The sequence below is a fragment of the Papio anubis genome, chromosome 2 (assembly GCF_008728515.1).
Source record: "Papio anubis isolate 15944 chromosome 2, Panubis1.0, whole genome shotgun sequence".
Lineage (NCBI taxonomy): Eukaryota > Metazoa > Chordata > Mammalia > Primates > Cercopithecidae > Papio > Papio anubis.
Window position 1 is genome coordinate 134373058 of NC_044977.1, and position 12788 is coordinate 134385845.

Consider the following 12788-nt stretch of genomic DNA (forward strand, 5'->3'; position numbering starts at 1 on the left):
TCACCTATATCATAACTCATCATTCAAATGCCAAAAAAAGCCTGCCAAAGGATACAGAAACTTAAACTACGTAATTTAAGGTTTGATATAATGAAATATATAGAGTACTGCCCAGATAGTTCGATGAGCAAGTTCCACCAAACATTCAAGGAACACATAATCCCTATCTTACACAAATTGCTTCTGAGAATAGAGTGTTCAGGAATGTGCTAAATTCGTTTTACATGTCTACTAAGTATGATACCAAAAAGAGACAAGGACAATACAAGAAGGGAAAACTGCAACCTGTCTCATTAAGAATGTAGATGCAGGCCGGGCGCGGTGGCTCAAGCCTGTAATCCCAGCACTTTGGGAGGCCGAGACGGGCGGATCACGAGGTCAGGAGATCGAGACCATCCTGGCTAACACGGTGAAACCCCGTCTCTACTAAAAAATACAAAAAACTAGCCTGGCGAAGTGGCGGGCGCCTGTGGTCCCAGCTACTCGGGAGGCTGAGGCAGGAGAATGGCGTAAACCCGGGAGGTGGAGCTTGCAGTAAGCTGAGATCCGGCCACTGCACTCCAGCCTGGGCGACAGAGCCAGACTCAGTCTCAAAAATAAATAAATAAATAAATAAACAAACAAACATAAAAAAAAGAATGTAGATGCAGCCAGGCGCAGGGGCTCACGCCTGTAATCCCAGCACTTTGGGAGGCCGAGGCGGGCGGATCACGAGGTCAGGAGATGGAGACCATCCTGGCTAACACTGTGAAACCCCATCGCTACTAAAAGATACAAAAAACTAGCCGGGCGAGGTGGCGGGTGCCTGCAGTCCCTGCTACTCGGGAGGCTGAGGCAGGAGAATGGCGTAAACTCGGGAGGCGGAGCTTGCAGTGAGCTGAGATCCGGCCACTGCACTCCAGCCTGGGCGACAGAGCGAGACTCCGTCTCAAAAAAAAAAAAAAAAAAGAATATAGATACAATAGCTCTAAATAAAGTATTAGCCAAATAGACACAGCAATATGCATAAAAATACACATTATGCACAGCAATATGCATAAAAATATATCATTAGCAAGTTGAGTTTATTCTAAGACTGCAAGATTGATTAAATGTTAGGATAGCTGTTAATGTATTACATTAACAGTTTATAGGAGAAGCATAATCATATCAACAGATGAGAAAAATGTTTGCTAAAATTCAACACTCAAAATAATCAAACTAGAAAGCAGACAGGAACTTACTTAAACTGAAAAAACATAAATACCAAAACCCATAGAAACAGATACATATGTAATTGTAAATCCATGGTAACATACTTTTGAAAACAGGCTTAACACAAGGATACCCGTGGACAGTGACTCTATTCATCGAAGCGTGTATTGGAAGTCCCTGCCCGTAAAGTAGGACATAAGGATATAAGGAGAAGAAACATAAGGATTAGGATGGAAAGAAATAAAGTTGTTATCATTTATCATGAGTGGATCATCCACATACAGAAAAATCTAAGAGACTCAAAAGACATTACTAATAAGAACTGAGCAACTTTTGTTGGATATAAGATCAACATACAAAAATCTATTGCTTTATTAATACTAGCACATAAATAGAAAACGCCTATGAAAATAAAGTTTTCGTTTACAGTAGCAACAACAGCTATGGGATACCTAAGCAACAATTTAATATAAGACACAGCTAATTATAACACCTTATTTAACTGGTGTGAGATGGTATCTCATTGTGGTTTTGATTTGCATTTCTGTGATGGTGAGGGATGATGAGCATTTTTTCATGTGTCTATTGGCTGTATGAATGTCTTCTTTTGAGAAGTGTCTGTTCATATCCTTTGCCCACTTTTTGATGGGGTTGTTTGTTTTTTTCTTGTAAATTTGTTTGATTTCTTTGTAGGTTCTGGATATTAGCCCTTTGTCAGATGAGTAGATTGCAAAAATTTTCTTCCATTCTGTAGGTTGCCTGTTCACTCTGATGGTAGTTTCTTTTGCTGTGCAGAAGCTCTTTAGTTTAATTAGATCCCATTTGTCAATTTTGGCTTTTGTTGCTGTTACTTTTGGTGTTTTAGACATGAAGTCCTTTCCCATGCCTATGTCCTGAATGGTATTCCCTAGGTTTTCTTCTAGGGTTTTTATGGTTTTAGGTCTCACATTTAAGTCTCTAATCCATCTTGATTTAGTTTTCCTATAAGGAGTAAGGCAAGGATCCAGTTTTAGCTTTCTACTTACGGCTAGCCAATTTTCCCAGCACCATTTATTAAATAAGGAATCCTTTCCCCATTGCTTGTTTTTGTCAGGTTTGTCAAAGATCAAATAGCTGTAGATGTGTGGTATTATTTCTGAGGACTCTGTTCTGTTCCATTGGTCTATATCTCTGTTTTGGTACCAGTACCATGCTGTTTTGGTTACCGTAGCCTTGTAATATAGCTTGAAGTCAGGTAGCATGATGCCTCCAGCTTTGTTCACACAAGTTAGAATGGCAATCATTAAAAAAATCAGGAAATGACAGGTGCTGGAGAGGATGTGGAGAAATAGGAACACTTTTACACTGTTGGTGGGACTGTAAACTAGTTCAACCATTGTGGAAGACAGTGTGGCGATTCCTCAAGGATATAGAACTAGAAATACCATTTGACCCAGCCATCCCATTACTGGGTATATACCCAAAGGATTATAAATCATGCTGCTATAAAGACACATGAACACATATGTTTATTGTAGCACTATTCACAATAGCAAAGACTTGGAATCAACCCAAATGTCCATCTGTGACAGATTGGATTAAGAAAATGTGGCACATATACACCATGGAATACTATGCAGCCATAAAAAAGGATGAGTTTGTGTCCTTTGTAGGGCACGACTCACAGTTGACTCACAGTTCCACGTGGCTGAGGAGGCGTCAGGAAACTTACGATCCTGTCAGAAAGCAAAGGCGAAACAAGGCACATCTTACATGGCAGCAGGAGAGAGGGAGAGTAAAGGGGAAACTGCCACTTTTAAACCATTAGATCTCATGAGAACGCCCTCACTATCACGAAAACAGCATGGATAAAATCATCCTAATGATACAACCTCCTCCCACCAAGACCCTCCCTCGACACGTGAGGATTACAATTCAAGATGAGATTTAGGTGGGGACACGGAGCCAAAGTATATCACTGGTTAAGCCAAGGAAACAAATTCTCTCCTAGAGCCTCCAGGAAGGAACCCAACCCTGGGCACACATTTGATTTTATGTTAGTGAGGCTTACGTCAGACTTCTGAACTACCGAAATATAAGATAATAAATTTGTGTTATTTTAGGCCACTAATTTTGAGATAATTTCTAATGACAGCTATAGAAAATGAATACAACTGCTTCACAAAGAAATTTTGGAACATCTACCAAGTCAACTCCTAGGGACATACCCAGTGCTTTGCCACTTAACTATGTGGTCCAGGGACCATCAGTGTCACCTGAGAGCTGGTTAGAAATTCAGACTCTCAAACCCTACCTCCAACCTATTGAATCAACATCTGTGTTTTAAAGATATGCCCAGTGACTTCTAAGCACATTAGACTCAGAAACACTACCCTATGAAATATCTCTCATTTTTGCACAGAGACAGTTATTTCAGCATTATTGATTATAGCAACGAATAATAATAACCACATAATGTCTTTCAATCACAGAGTGTATAAAAATAAGTTGTTGCATATTTATACATTGGAATAACACATGGCTGTTAGAATAAATGAAGGAGAGCTTCTTGGAGGTACAACTTCTACAAAATGTTGAATAGAAAAAAAAATAAGTTGCAAAGGGATATGTAGAGTATGATGGTATTCATATAAAATTTTAAAACATCAAAAACCATACTATAAAATGTTTATTGATACATACGCATGTAATTAAAGTGTAAAAATACTTATGGAGATCATAAATACTACCTTTAGGATGATGGTTGCCTCTGGGGAGAAAAGGAAACAAATGGGATGAAAAGCAATTATGATATAAGGTTAAGTTTTGACAAATCTGGTTGGTAGGCATGCCAATGCTCCTTATATTATTGCCTACAATTGTTTGATGACTTGAACTATTTCATAATTTAAAAGAAGGTATTATTTACTAATGGAATTTATAAGATTTCTGCAAAAGTTCTGCATTTATTTTTGTATTATTTGATTGAAATTCAAGTCAGCTGAAAATGACTAATCTAGGGTTTTTCCCTTCAAGGCTCCCAGGGCCTGTAGTGAGTTTTGTAACAAAATGCCACACCATAGTTTCCTGTCTTAGATGGCAACTACAGTCCCTTTTAACGTGACCATTTTTAGCAGTTGATCAGTATGTCCTCATAACTAAGTTCTATGATCTAATGTGGGCTGTACAAATTGGGTATTGCATTAAAAAAATTCCTGATCTTTTAAGGAGACACTCATAGTAAAATAAACAAAAAACAAAGCAAATTGTTGAAAATTAAATTATTGAAAATAAATACTGGTGAACACAACATTTTAAAGAAAACTGTAAATATTTTCAACAATTTGTATTCTGGAGAACATGATAAAACCTGTTTTAGACTTATTCTATGAACTACATGTGGGGAAAAAAATTCTCATTTTTTATTGTCTCCCAAATTCATTCAATTTTATCCAGAATCACACTTTCATTAAATTTAGATATTGATATTCTGAAAATTCTGGCCTTCTTTCTTTAATAATTGTCTTTTATATATAGGCATGTTCCTACCATTTAATGAAGGTCCATATATGTGTAATTCATGCTTATTTGATTCTTTCTGTATATGGCTTCTATATACAAAGCCAAATTTAAAGTAAAAGTAAATAGAGTCAAGAAAATTATTGTTCAAGAAATCCCTAGAAACAATTCCCCTGAGACATTTAAGTACTTGTGAGGATTTTGAGAAAAAAAAATCCATACCATATAGTGATAAGCAGATGTTGCCCATATGTTGATTGCAGATAAGTTTCTATACCTTATGTAATATATTTCTTGAGGTTTGGCATTATAAATCTAGTTGTCCATACATATCTTTGAGGCAATTATGTGTGACAAACCAGCTGAGGCTAAACTTCCCTTGAAATAGTGCAGAAATTGTGGATTTAAATTTGCACTACTACTTCTTAAACTATTCATAAAATAAGCATAGTTTCTGTATGTGAGTTGACTAAATTATGATTCTGTATCTTCCAGGAATGTGAATTAATTCCTCTGCACTTTTTCTGTTGTTCAGTTTCATTTAGGTCCATGATTATAGCACTGTTTAGCTTTCATTTAAACATCATCCAAATTTTGTTTATCATCAGTAATTCTTTACTGGAACTGTTTCCTTCAAAAGGGTGTGGTCTGATTACTGTCAGAGTTCCTCTATCCCCATGGTGCATTACTCAGGAAAATTTTTCATTAGTTAATGGTGCTGATTATATCATAAAATATTTCCTTTTGTGGAATCAGAGTAAATCACATTTTAATCTCAGAATAAGGTACCACGTTATTTTTAGTAAAAGAATTGGCCATCAGTCTGTGCTATTTAATATGTAAGTGCCAATATTATTACATTGGTAATAATGTTATTTCTGTTGCTCATGGCTTGATAAAGTCATCATTTCCTTTATTGTTCCCTTAACAGGTAACACCATGTTGTTGAGAGTGTTACCTGCTGTGTATGAAAAGCAGCCTCAGCCAATTAAGAGACACCTGACAGAACTCCTGGCCTTGATGTCTCAGCTGGAACAGCCAGAACAGTACCATCTACTACGGCTTTTGCATGTAGCAGCAAAGAAAAAACAACTCGAGGTAAAAAGTACATTGTATATGTCATGGTCCACGCAACCAGGCATGTTTCTTTGTGTGTGAACAGCATATGTGCTTAGGATTTCCTGTCTCATACATTTATACATGTCCATTTTTAAGTGAAAGCACTCATCTACTTATTATATTTGTATAATGAGAAATTGGCTCATGAAATTATGGAGGCTAAGAAGTCCCATCTGTCATCTGCAAGCTAGATGCCAAGGAAAACCAGTGGCATAATTTCAATTCAAGTCTGAAAGCCTGAGAACTGGAGAGCCGATGGCATAAGTTACAGTCTGAGGACAGGAGAGACCAATGTTCCAGCTCACAAAATCAGGCAGAGAGAGTAAATTCTCTCTTCCTCCACCTTTTTGTTCTTTTCAGGCCCTCAGATAATTGGATGAGGCCCACCCATACTGCAGGGGCAATCTGCTTTATTTAGTCAATCCATTAAAATGCTAATCTCATCTGAAATCATCCTCACAGACACACCCAGAAATAATCTTTAATAAAATACTTGGGTGCCCCATGACCCAGTCATATTGACATATAAAATTAACCATCACAGGCCAAGCATGGTGGCTCGTGCCTGTAAGCTCAATATTTTGGGAGGCTGAGGTGGGTGAATCACTTGAGGCCAGTCTGAACAACATGGTGAAACTCTGTCTATACAAAAAATACAAAAATTAGCAGGGCATGGAGGAGGCACCTGTAGTCCTAGCTACTCAGGAGGCTGAGGTGGGAGAATCACCTGAGCCAGGGAAATTGAGGCTACAGTGAGCCAAAATCATGCCACTGCACTCCAGCCTGGGTGACAGAGTGAGACCCTGTCTCAAAAATAAAGACATAAATAAATAAAAATTAAAAATTAAAAAATTAACCATACAGATACAGTAATGAAAAGCAACAAATGGGCCAGGCAGAGTAATGGCTCATGGCTGTAATCCCAGCACTTTGGGAGGCTGAGGCGGGTGGATCAGAAGGTCAGGAGTTCAAGACCTGCCTGGCCAAGATGGTGAAACCCTGTCTCTATTAAAAATACAAAAATTAGGCTGAGTGCAGTAGCTCATGCCTGTAATCCCAGCACTTTGGGAGGCTGAGGCAGGCAGATCACGAGGTCAGGAGTTCAACCAACATGACCAACATGGTGAAACCCTGTCTCTACTAAAAATACAAAAACTAGCTGGGTATGGTGGTGCGTGCCTGTTATTCCAGCTAGTCAGGAGGCTGAAGCAGGAGAATCACTTGAACTCAGGAGGCAGAAGTTGCACTGAGCCAAGATTGCGCCACTGCACTCCAGCCTGGGCAACAGAGCAAGACTCGGTCTCAAAAAAATAAAAAATATAAAGAAGAATTAGCCGGGTGTGGTGGCAGGAGCCTGTAATCCCAGCTACTCCGGAGGCTGAGGCAGGAGAATCGCTTGAACCCAGGTGACAGAGGTTGCAGTGAGCTGAGATCAAGCCACTGAACTCCAGCCTGGGTGATACAGTGAGACTCTGTCTCAAAAAACACAAAACAAACAAAAAAAAGGCAAGAGATGTGCGAATCTGTAGCTATTGTAGAATGGCGTTAAAGAAAGTTTAATGTCTTCATGCAGTTCTAGGAATCTGTAGTTTCTCAGGTAAGACCAAGAGAAAGAACTATACTAAACTTTATTTGTGAATTAATCAGCCTATAGTGAGAGCAAAGGTTCATTTCTCAGATAGCAAATCAGTTATTGTTCTTTGGATTCAAGTAGAATATTATAACAATTAGGATGCTTATGATTATCAGTAATAGAACACCCAAACCACAATAGTTTCATCAATGATAGGAATTTATAGCTAATGTGATGGGAAAAAAATCAGATGAGGTTTGGTTCAAAAATAATATGAACAAACAACTTCTCTATTTTGATTTCTCAGATTTGACTTCTAGGCTTCCATTTTCCACAGGCTTTCTCCTTGTCATTTCCAAATAGGTGCTAGAGGCTCTCTTGGCACTATGCTTCTCCTGCATCTATCACTGCCACCAGCAGCCAACAGAAGTCTTGATATTCTGTCTGTTTAGGATACATGCTCTACCTCTAGAGCTTCTCTTGAACTGGAGGATACACAGACAGAAACTAGAGGCTGCCAGGAAGAGGGAATTCGAAATGGATTTTGGAGAGTACCAATGTGTTATTCTGTTTTCATGCTGCTGATAAAGACATACCCAAGACTGGGAAGAAAAGAGATTTAATTAGACTTACAGTTCGACATGGCTGGGGAGGCCTCAGAATCATGGCAGGAGACAAAAAGCACTCCTTACATGGTGGCAGGAAGAGAAAATGAGAAACCCCATGCAAAAGCAGACAACCCTGATAAAACCTTCAGATCTCATGAGACTTATTCACTACCAGGAGAACAGTATGGGGGAAACCACCCCCATAATTCAAATTATCTTCCACTGCATCCCTCCCACAACATTTGGGCATCATGGGAGTACAATTCAAGATGAGATTTTGGTGGGGACACTGAGCCAAACCATAACACTACATCCCTGGCCCATCCAAATCTCATTTCCTCACATTTCAAAACCAACCATGCCTTCCCAGCAGTCCCTCAAAGTCTTAACTCATTTCAGCATTAACACAGTCCAAAATCCACAGTCCAAAATTTCATCTAAGATAAGGCAAGTGCCTTCTGCCTATGAGCCTGTAAAATCAAAAGCAAGTTACATTGGATAAATACAACTGTTCCAAATGGGAGAAATTGGTCAAAGCCAGGGGCTACAGGTCCCATGCAAGTCTGAAATCCAGCAGGGCACTCAAATATTAAAGCTCCGAAATGACCTCCATTGACTCTATGTCTCGCATCTGAGTCACACCAATGCAGGGGTTCTTCGGCAGCTCCACCCCTGTGACTTTTCAGGGTACAGCCTCTCTCCTGGCTGCTTTCACAGGCTGGTGCCCCGGTAGGGACTCTGTGTGGAGGCTCTGACCCCACATTTCCCTTCTGCACTGCCTTAGGAAAGGTTCTCCATGAGAGCCCTGCCCCTGAAGCAAACTTTTGTCTGGACATCCAGGCATTTCCATACAGCCTCTGAAATCTAGGCAGAGGTTCCCAAACCTCAATTCTTGACTTTTGTGTACCTGCAGGCTCAACACCTCATGGAAATTGTCAAGGCTTGGGGTTTGCACCCTCTGAAGTCATGGCCCGAGCTGTACTTTGGCCCCTTTCAGTCACAGTGAGAGTGTCTAGGACACAGGGCACCAAGTCCCTAGACTGCTCACAGCATGGGGGCCCTGGGCCTTGCCCATGAAACCATTTTTTCCTCCTAGGTCTCTGGGCCTGTGATGGGAGGGGCTGCCATGAAGACTTCTGACATGCCTTGGACACATTTTCCCCATTGTCTTGGGGATTAACATTTGGCTCCTTGTTACTTATGCAAATTTCTGCAGCCAGCTTGAATTTCTCCTCAGAAAATGGGTTTTTCTTTTCTATCACATTATCAGGCTGCAAATTTTCCAAACTTTTATGCTCTACTTCCCTTATAAGACTGAATGTCTTTAACAGCACCCAAGTCACCTCTTGAATGCTTTGCTGCTTAGAAACTTATTTGCCAGATACCCTAAATCATCTCTCTCAAGTTCAAAGTTCCAGAAATCCCTAGGGCAGGGGCAAAATGCTACCAGTCTTTTTGCTAAAACATAACAAGCATCACCTTTGCTGTAGTTTCCAACAAGTTTCTCATCTCCATCTGAGACCACCTCAGCCTGGACCTTACTGTCTATATCCCTTTCAGTGTTTTGGTCAAAGCTGTTCAACAAGTCTCTAGGAAGTTCCAAATTTTCCCACATTTTCCTGTTTTCTTCTGAACCCTCCAAACTGTTCCAACTGCTGCCTGTTACCCAGTTTCAAAGTCACATCCAAGTTTTCAGGTGTCTTTTCAGCAACGCCCCACTCTACTGGTACCAATTTACTGTATTAGTCAGCTTTCATGCTGCTGATAAAGACATACCCAAGACTGGGAAGAAAAAGAGGTTTAATTCGACTTACAGTTCCACATGGCTGGAGAGGCCTCAGAATCATGGTGGGAGGCAAAAGGCACTTCTTACATGGTGGCAGTAAGAGAAAATGAGGCCTCTCATTTTTGGATACCCCTGATAAAACCATGAGATCTCATGAGACTTATTCTCTACCATGAAAAACGTTTGGGGGAAACTGCCCCCATTATTCAAATTATCTCCTACTAGGTCCCTCCCACAACATGTGGAACTTACGGGAGTACAATTCAAGATGAGATTTGGGTGAGGACACAGAGCCAAACCATATCAACCAACATGTGTGCCCAGTGAATATGAATGGTTAGCCCAAGGTTATTCAATTATGGTTGTCCCATTTCTTTATAATTTCGCTATCCACCACTTGAAAAAAAATCAATGCTAAAGTGAAGACTGGAACATTTGTATTCAACATCCAGATTATTCAAAGAAAAGCAAGAAAGAATAGTTGTATGCATAATTAGCCACAATAGACTGCAAGCTCCTTTGACAAGAAATGATTTCTTCTTTCCTCTGTATCTTAGACTTTTCCACAGTATCTGATAGTGCTCAATAAATATTCATAGAACCAAACTGAGAACAAAGATAGAACCAAATTAAACAAGGTGATAAATGCTTTGCAAATGGCATAAACAGAGAGAGGGGGTAATGAATTCTATTTTAGGGGGAAATAGATGCCATGAAGTCCCACAAAGGGAGTGACATCAGAGCCATACCCTGAAAAATGCATACTTTTATGTGGATGATTCAGAGCTGGGAATCTTGGATATTGGAGAGCAGAATTCACAGGAAGCTTCAGGAGATGAGACCAACAAGGATGACCAATGCCTGGGCCTCAATCCCAGGGGTTTTGGTTCAGTAGGTTCAGTAGACACAATTGGGGACCCAACTGTGTCTTTTTTACAAGTACCCATATGGTGCTGCTGCTGTTGCTTCAAGGGACCACACTTTGAGTAGCAAGGCTAGAGCTCAGGCAGAGGACTGGGGAGTTCTATGTTATTGGTATGCACTGTCCCTGTTGCCCCTAGAGCAATATGTCATTATTTTTGCAAGACTGTTTCTTTTGGTGTACGATAAACTCCTTAAGGTACATAGGACTCTTATCTACATATTCATATGCACTCCCTAGTGTAGTGCTGGGTCACATAGTATGATGTGAATACAAAGTTATTGAATTAAGAAATGAACAAATTAACAAGAGACAAAAAGAGTGAAGACATGAAGAACCAGGAAAATTCATGCTGTGAAAGGGGAAAAAGTGGCTCAACAGGGTCAAGGTCTAGAGAAGTAAAAAAGACAAGAGGCAGGCATTGACCTTGGATTTGGCAATTGGGGCTCATCAGTTGTATCTTTTTTACAAAAGGCAGCATTTGTGAGGTGGAGTGGGAGAAGTCAGTTATTTATTGTGGATTGCATGTGGAAGGGAAGGTTAGGAAAGGACCATATGAGTATGGACTGCCAATTCAGGAAGTTTAGAAGAAACAAGGAGGGTTAAAGACACAATAAGAAAAAGGGATTGAAGACGCGAGAGGAAATAGGAGACAGAACAAGGTGCTGGAGGAAGATGGGGAATGTATTCCAGAGCACAAGTGAGAGAACCAATTTTGGAAAGGACTGAGGACAGAAAGGATGAGCAAAACTGCCATAGAGTTTGGGTTGAGGAGTGGAGTTGAAGGATTATTGGATCACCTAGAACAGAGGTCTCCAACTGGGGAAATAACTGGGCAGCTTCCACTTCCACTGTAGAGAAGGCTAACAGAGGAGGAGTTTTCTCAGTGCTGGTCCCAGCAGGCAGGGGAGGGTGGACAATAGCACTAATAGTGACTGAGCTCATACCATGTACCAGGCACTATGTAGGTGTATCACAGACGTCTCATTTATTTCCCACAACAAGCTTTTTATTTTATAAATAGAGAAGCCAAAGTTTGGAGAGGTTATTAAGAACAGTGGTGGTACCAAAGGGTGACTTGGTGGCTGAGGTGGCTTTTCACATGCACTTCATCTTTATCAGCCTTTCAACTTTCATGTCCCCCACTGACCATCAGAGTCATACTACCTTCCCTAAAACCATCCTAAAACCATCTGGGCCTCACACTAGCTAGGTCACTTTCCCAAAGCCAGATAGATCAGGCCAAGCTGCAATACAAACCCAGTCTAATTCCAACCAATGAAATCTTTTGACCTCAACACACTAAAGAATCAAGGCTGTAAGGCTGTGGCTTGTGAAGCAAATGAAAGTTCCAGAAGATACAGGAGAAGGTGAGGAAGAGAGGGCAGTTGGAGCGTGGCTAGACAAGAGAAGGAGAGTAAACAAAATGAGGAGAGGGTGAACTCATGTTCTGCTAGGTATTGTGGGTGCTGCATGTGGATCCCAGAACAAAGAGGCCAGGGTTTAGGGAGCACCTAGAGTGATGTGGATGGACCCCACCAATACCGGGATCCTACCTGGGGAGAAGAAGTTGTAATGGAGGGGGGATTGTGGAGTCCCATTTCCTGTCAGCCCTACCTTCATGGCAAAGCGGCCTCTCCACTTGCCTCCCTCAGCTCTTCATGCTCTGTTCCTGCTGCCAGCACCCCTAGAACTAGAGTGCACCCTTGATTTCAAAGGGTCTGTCACCACAGGTGGTACAATACAGAAACCACCTGATTCACCTTCTCTCTCACCCCTTCCTTAATTAGACAGTGAGCAAGGGAGATGGAAGGATATGTGGAGAAATGGTTTACTGAGAAGGGAAATAAGTGGCGACAACCAGAAATTTAGACTGAAGCTTTCAAGTTAAGCCTAATTCATTTCAGGCAAAAGAGGAAGCTAAATAAGGAGACTTTGACTTCATGAAACTGGAATTCAAGTAAAGCTTCTGTTCCTGCATTAAAGCATTCCTGATGCTGTGTAACTTGGAGGTAAACTGAGTGGGCTCCCTAGGGAAGGCAATGTGCAGGGATGTTTCATGTGTCCCAAATGCCCTTCTCACTACTC

The 12788-nt window shown here is 40.7% G+C and overlaps 1 protein-coding gene across 7 annotated transcripts in view; it reads left to right on the forward strand.

Moving 5' to 3' along the window:
* Window positions 1-12788, forward strand: part of VEPH1 (ventricular zone expressed PH domain containing 1) — a 246439-nt gene that overhangs the window by 70476 nt on the left and 163175 nt on the right. For all 7 annotated transcript variants that reach the window (XM_009201463.4, XM_009201468.4, XM_003894911.5 and 4 more), the window contains one exon: window positions 5624-5790. In XM_009201463.4, the coding sequence (XP_009199727.2) occupies window positions 5624-5790 (167 nt within the window). The remainder of the gene's footprint in view (window positions 1-5623; window positions 5791-12788) is intronic.